Raw genomic sequence first — 6245 nt, 5'->3', positions numbered from 1 at the left:
AAAAATTTTAAAAAAAAAAAGTTTTAAAAAAAAAAAAGTAAAAAAAAAAAGTAAAAAAGAAGAGAGAGAGAGAGAGAGATGGAAGAAGAAGAAGAAAAGAAAGAAAAGAAAATAGAAAAAATAAGTTTGATGATTATCTGAGTTGAACTTCATTGTTTAACGATATGAGCCATGAAAACCAAAAACCTTGATTAAGCGGGTATTATCGATCTAAAACAAACGAATTATTGAACATGAACACTTGTCGGATGCCCATGAATGCTCAAAGGGAATGTTGCTTGCCCGATATTAAACGATTCCAAAACGCAAACCCGTGACCATGCCGAGATCTGTATGGTAGAAACGCCAAAAACAATTATCCATCACCTCCACAATGGCACCCAGGGAGTCATCACTCCCCAATCCTGACCACCAACTTCCCCGCAGACTTGCCCTTCTTGAGTTCCTCAAACGCCTTTGGCACGTGATCCATGTCGTAGACGTGATCAATAATGACTTTGATCTTCTTCTCGGCAATCCACTTGGCGATCTGGTTCAAGTTTTCTCGCGAGTCCTGGAGCGTGAACATCTGGTACTTGCGCTTGCCGCCACCGAGGAACGATGGCAGCAGTGTCCTCGACAAAATGGACGTTGCGGTGGCGAGGCTCATGGGTGCGCCGACCTGGACAAACTTGCCATCTGGAAGCAAGAAGTCGTCGGCAGCTTTGTACAAGTTCAGGGGCAGCCCCACGTTGTCGACGACCAAGGAAAAGATCTGGCCCTTAGCTTTCAGGGTCTCGGCGACGTCGGTTGCCGTATAGTTGATGATTTCGTCTGCACCGATGGAGCGGCAGAGCTCGATTTTGGCGGGAGAGCATGTGGTGGTGACATGGCATCCCAGGGCTTTGGCAATCTGCACGCCGAAGGTGCCGGTGCCGCCCGAGCCGCCGTTGATGAAGACTTTGTCTCCAGGCTTGACGTTGGGCGCGATAGCCTCTGCGTGTGGTGTTAACTGGCTGGCTTATCGTTTCGAGAAGCGAATGTGGAGGTGACTTACGGTATTCAGTCAGTCCGGCAACTCCAACCGCTGCGGCTTCCTCGACGGACACGCCGGCGGGAACGTGGGCACAAGCCGAAGTCGGAACGGCGATGTACTCGGCTAATGTGCCGTGCTGCCCAACCTTCAGGCGGCCGAAGACGAGGTCACCAATGGCAAAGTCATCGACCGTCCTTGTTGCCTGCACAACACGGCCACAAAAGTCCAATCCGGGGGTGGCGGGTGTGCGGACGGCGAGGTGGCCGAGAGGACCAAGCTCGGCAACCTTGTAATCCACAGGGTTCAGACTGGCGGCGAGGACACGGACGAGCACCTCTGAGTCGCCAATGCGCGGAGAGAGTGTGGGCACGGGAGCGGAGGGGTTGAGGACGAGGTTCTTCTCGATGCCACCGGCAGTGGCCGAGTACTGCCACGCTTTCATGGTCTGTGGTACTGATGTAGACGACATTGCGAACGAAAGGGGTTCGCAAAGCTGTGTGTGAGCTGTGTTGTGGTTAACAAACTCGAGGTCAGCAAGGATGGACACAGGGGTTGACGCGTCGGCCGTCCACTTGAAGAAGAATATGTCAAAGAGGGGAGGATCCAAGCGGTTTTCACATGCACAAGAAGAAATTGGAAATTTTTAAATATTTGGCGCTAACAGGATGATGAGGTGACCGTGACGCAATCCGTCCAGTCGGATATAAAGCTTGTTTAACCTGGCTGACGTTGGGCTCGTGTTGGGTGATCATCCACAGTTCTGATGAGGAGTGAAGGTGAGCTGGTGAGAAGACGAGAAGCCAAGAAGAGAACGGGCCGAGGATGGTCCGCCATGGAAAGCCGAAGAAAAGGCCAAGAGGGGGTTAGGGTTGTATGTGCGATTTACCATGCATGCCGCGTCGCCGACAGCTTCGGTAACGTGCTATGTCACGCAACGACCATGGTGTCCTGGTGTGATGGACAACCAAGCATCCCGCTCTCGTGTTTGTTGGGCGGCGAGCACATGTGAAAGTCAAGAAAATAAATCTCCCCAGAAGGTAAGTCTGTATACTTACTTACACTACTAGGTGAGGAGTAGCCAAAAATATAAAACGAAACCAAGCAGAAGAAATATAGACAAATCTGAAAAATAGCAGGCCCAGTGTAACTCAACACCATTCCATCTCACCTACTGCGTGCTACCTGTATCCCTTCGGACGCGAAGTGTCGGGTCCCTTGGGCGTAACGGCGACGGCTTCGAGGGAGGGCCCTAGCCCCGGACGCTAACGCTGGCAATTGCCGACCCTGCTCCCAGAACTCTGGGATGGTGGGCCCCCCGCCGTGGCCCCCACATCCCGCCGGGATTGACCCGCTGCCGTCTGGTGCCATCCCGGCCAGCACGCCAACGTTACCTTTCAAAAAACAAGACACATCGACCAGGACTGCATTAGCCATCAGACATCAACCTGGAGGATATCAGAGAATGCCAACTCCTACACGATGCACTTCTGCGCACCCAGCGACAAACTCCGAGCTCGCAAAATAAATACCCCAAAAGGATTCCACAACAAACCTCTCCGACCCCAGTAAGTGCTCGGTCTGGCCCGACGGATAAAAATCTCTTTTTGGTCCACGTTCCCGGAATCCTCCACTCGACCTCGGCACACTATACACTAGTAAAGGGCGAGAACATGTCTCATGAGATCTGGCTTCATGTTCATTGGTCGTGGTGTGTCTGCTCAGGGTGCCCGACTCTAAGCGAGCTGTGTCTTCATTTGTTGCTGAAGTGCAGCCTTGCCCTGAGCACCAGGTCCCAACCAAGACAGACAGTTTGCTGGGATTGGTTTTTTGCAGGTTGTCGTATCTCCTTTGGTGAACCTCCATCCCACCTTGTTCCTGCGGATGGAAGTGGCTGGTTATCCCAGAATAACGGTTGGCTCCCCTGTTCAGGTGGCACATCTGGGTGCAGTTGCCCCTCCACGAGTTCCTTGCCGTTCGGGCACTAGTGAGCGGCTCACGAGTTCTTGGGTCTGGCTTCCACCAGGGCCACATTGGTCTCCAGCATGTGAAGCGATCCCCAACCGCTGCCGCCACTGCTGCTGTCTGGCTTGGTGTGGGCCAGTGAGGATGATCCATGGACCTGTCAGGGCAGACTCGAACCCCTCGGCTGGGATCGCGTCATTGGGTAATCTTCTGGGCTCTATGCAAAAAAAGTTGGGATCGTTGCGGGAGGTCTTGATCAAGCATTGCGGCAAGGCATGTGGCATGTGGCACCCCGCTCCGGAATTGCGCTCCATACGCTGCTTGCACGGACCCTTGGGTTGCATGGCAGTGTGACATTCACACAGCTGCATTCTTGGCCTAATGGTGATACATGCCTACTTTGAGTGCCTGGCTGCCGCGATGAATCTACTCCAAGGTCAAAAAACAGAGCGTCTGGCGGAGGAATCCAGAGCGGAGCCGATAAGGTCGCATGAAGAGACCATGATGCAGACTGAAACGGTTCGAGAACAGCTCCAGAATCCTCAGCTGACACCCATGTGGCCACGAGACTCCCCCCATCGACATCAATCCCCTCCATGCAGAGAGCGACATGCGGGATCGACAGCGGGGTGGCCAGCTTGTTGTCTTCACCCACCATCGATAACAGCCGAAGACAAACGAGCCCCTGACGATCTATGGAGTACCACGCGACAGCCCGGAAGATTTTAATATCTCCCGAGTACGCCGTACCTGAAGGATACTTCCTGGGGCCTCACGAGGAGATTACGCTACGGAGACGAGACCCAAGTTTCATGGTTACTACATCCTCAGGATTTGTGGTGGCCGCCTATTGTCTCATCCTCCATTAGGGTACGACTGTGAAGTAGATTGCCCATTGACTCCGCAGCAGCAGAAGCGCGAGATAGGTATGGGGATTCACTCAAATTGACCTCAGACTTCCACCACGGCAGGTTCCAGCAATGTGAATCGTCATTGGCCTTCAAAATCCAGCGTGTTTCTGGTTGCAGGATGCTCGAGCCGGGCAGAATTAGCAGCAGAGCCCGCAGATAACCGAGCTCTTCGCGCACCTAGCTTGTTGGCGACCCTTGTCTCGCATCCTTCTCATCATTGGTGGCGTCCTCTAGCGTGAAGCGTAACTGCAGGTATGTATGTATGCGTAGTCGGCATCCGGCCATGGTGGGCATCAACACCCGTCATGGTAGGTATCACAAACTCGTGGGGCCAAGCACGTCGCCAGCTCCTCCACTTTTTCCCAAGGCCGCCCTGTCTCTCACCTCAGCTCGACCCTGTCAACCACCATACCTGGGGGAAAAGGTAGGGTGGGTAGGGGGTATCCATCGTTGAGATAAAATGGAGCCCGTGGTCCCTCGCCCTGTCATGGGTCCCATCCTCAGGGGCCGTTTGTGTGGTTCTTGATTTTTCAATAACACCATTCGGTGACCACTTTTCCTCGGGTCAACTCGTCCATCGGCTGGAGCAAAACAACTTGCTACACCATGCCGCCGCCAATTAGCCACCGCGGCTCCCAGCTCGCCGCTGTCAACATCACCGGCCTCACCCTCGCTGTCATCGTCACGAGTCTTCGTTGCTATGTCCGCGGACGCATGCTCAAGGCTTTCGGCGTCGACGACTGGCTGATGTTGGCGGCCACGGTACGCTTATCCCCTTACCGTGGATGCTTGTGTGACACTTGGTGTCATGTCCTAATTACCTGTATTACACTCAGATATGCTTCGCTATGTATTGCTCCTTCTCCCTCACTGGAGTCGTCAACGGAACCGGTCACCTCCGTGCCAACCTCACCTGGGAGGATGAGTCGCGCGCCAGAAAGGTAAGCTCTCCATCGCTCCCCTTGGATCCTATCCTGCCAGTCGACATCAAGCTAACAATGCCTCTCGTCCAGTTTTGGTGGCTATGCTACCCCTCATACGCAGTCACTATGACCCTGGCCAAAATCTCCATTGCTTGCTTCTTCAACCGCATCACGGTCAAGCGTGTGCACCGATGGATCCTCCTGATTGCTACAGTTGTCACTTTCGTCAGCTGCTGCGTCTTCTTCTTTGCCTGCATCTTCCAATGTTGGCCCGTCAGCTATTTCTGGGACAAGAAGAATCAGACCGGCCGATGCATCCCCGATCGCATCATCATTGCTCTGGCCATGCTCTTCAGCTGCATCAACCTCATTACAGACATGACCTTTGCCCTGATGCCAGCATGGATCCTGTCCCACCTGAAGATGAAGCTGAAGACAAAGCTGGCCCTCATGTTCCTCATGGGGATGGGCTGCATGTGAGTCACCGTCACCCTTAAACATGCCTCCTCAAAATTGAATCAGCTATTAATGGCAAGTCCAACAGTGCCAGTGCTGCCGTCGTCATCCGGATGCCCTACCTCCGCCTCATCGATAGCGAGGAGTTCCTCCACGACTCATTCGGCGTCGCCATCTGGTCGACCGTCGAGGAGTCGCTGGCCATTACCGCTGGTTGCCTGGCCACCCTGCAGCCGCTGGTCAAACTCGTTGCGGAAAGGCTTGGGCTGAGGACGACGCGCCCGTCGTTGCCCTATGAGCAGGGTGGCTACGTCAACAGCGCGCGCGGGGATCGCGCCGTCATCAATGTCCGTACCTCGGTCACCCACCGCACCGAGGCCTACATCATGGAGGATACGTCGGACACAAAACTCAACAAACCACTGCCGCCGAAGCCCCTGGGGGTCACGTCATATACGGCGGCAGGATACAGCACGAGCGAGGAGCATCTGAGGCTGGACCCTGAATCAGGCATAGACGCAGACCAAGAGCAATGGACTCGGGTTGAGATTCGCAAGATACCCCCAGCTGCTCGTAAGTACTAGCTATTAGTTGCCTTTTTGTTGCGTCATTTAAATAGCCAAAACAAGTCTATTCACGGTTTGACGAGAAAACTCGGAATCTCCCTAAACGTCTTATTTTTTCAAGAGAGAAATGCTCGTTCGTGGATTATGTTGGTGTAAATTTACCCCTGAATGGTTGCGGCAGATATCAGTTGTAGGAAATGGTTATCACGTAGTTCAGGGGGTCCGTCCCTGCTCATGACTCTAATTCTCCTGATTTCAGCTGAATCAACTTGACTTTCCTGTACACAAGTAGGTACTGCCATATGGTTGCAGTTCAGTACCTAGGTACCTAAGTACATACATCATGACTACTTTTTCTTTCTCAACCCAACAAGAATGATACCCAAGAATGCAAAGCTACCTACGTGGCCCC

At 53.3% G+C, this 6245-nt stretch overlaps 2 protein-coding genes across 2 annotated transcripts; one reads left to right on the top strand and one right to left on the bottom strand.

The window, feature by feature from the left end:
* Nucleotides 1-391: 391 nt before the first annotated feature.
* VTJ04DRAFT_4175 (uncharacterized protein) lies at nucleotides 392-1484 on the bottom strand (the record flags this gene model as incomplete). Its single annotated transcript, XM_069362156.1, has 2 exons — nucleotides 392-975; nucleotides 1037-1484. 2 exons carry the CDS (start codon nucleotides 1482-1484, stop codon nucleotides 392-394), a joined length of 1032 nt encoding a protein of 343 aa, XP_069219131.1.
* A 3010-nt stretch (nucleotides 1485-4494) lies between these two features.
* Nucleotides 4495-5851, top strand: VTJ04DRAFT_4174 (uncharacterized protein; the record flags this gene model as incomplete). The annotated part of the gene is made up of 4 exons (XM_069362155.1): nucleotides 4495-4650; nucleotides 4725-4829; nucleotides 4902-5287; nucleotides 5356-5851. 4 exons carry the CDS (start codon nucleotides 4495-4497, stop codon nucleotides 5849-5851), a joined length of 1143 nt encoding a protein of 380 aa, XP_069219130.1.
* Between the last annotated feature and the right edge of the window lie 394 nt (nucleotides 5852-6245).

This window comes from Mycothermus thermophilus (assembly GCF_041956435.1).
Source record: "Mycothermus thermophilus strain CBS 625.91 unplaced genomic scaffold VTJ04scaffold_3, whole genome shotgun sequence".
Taxonomy (NCBI): domain Eukaryota; kingdom Fungi; phylum Ascomycota; class Sordariomycetes; order Sordariales; family Chaetomiaceae; genus Mycothermus; species Mycothermus thermophilus.
Note: the sequence above shows the minus strand (reverse complement) of the source record. Positions and strands in the feature narration are given on the sequence as shown.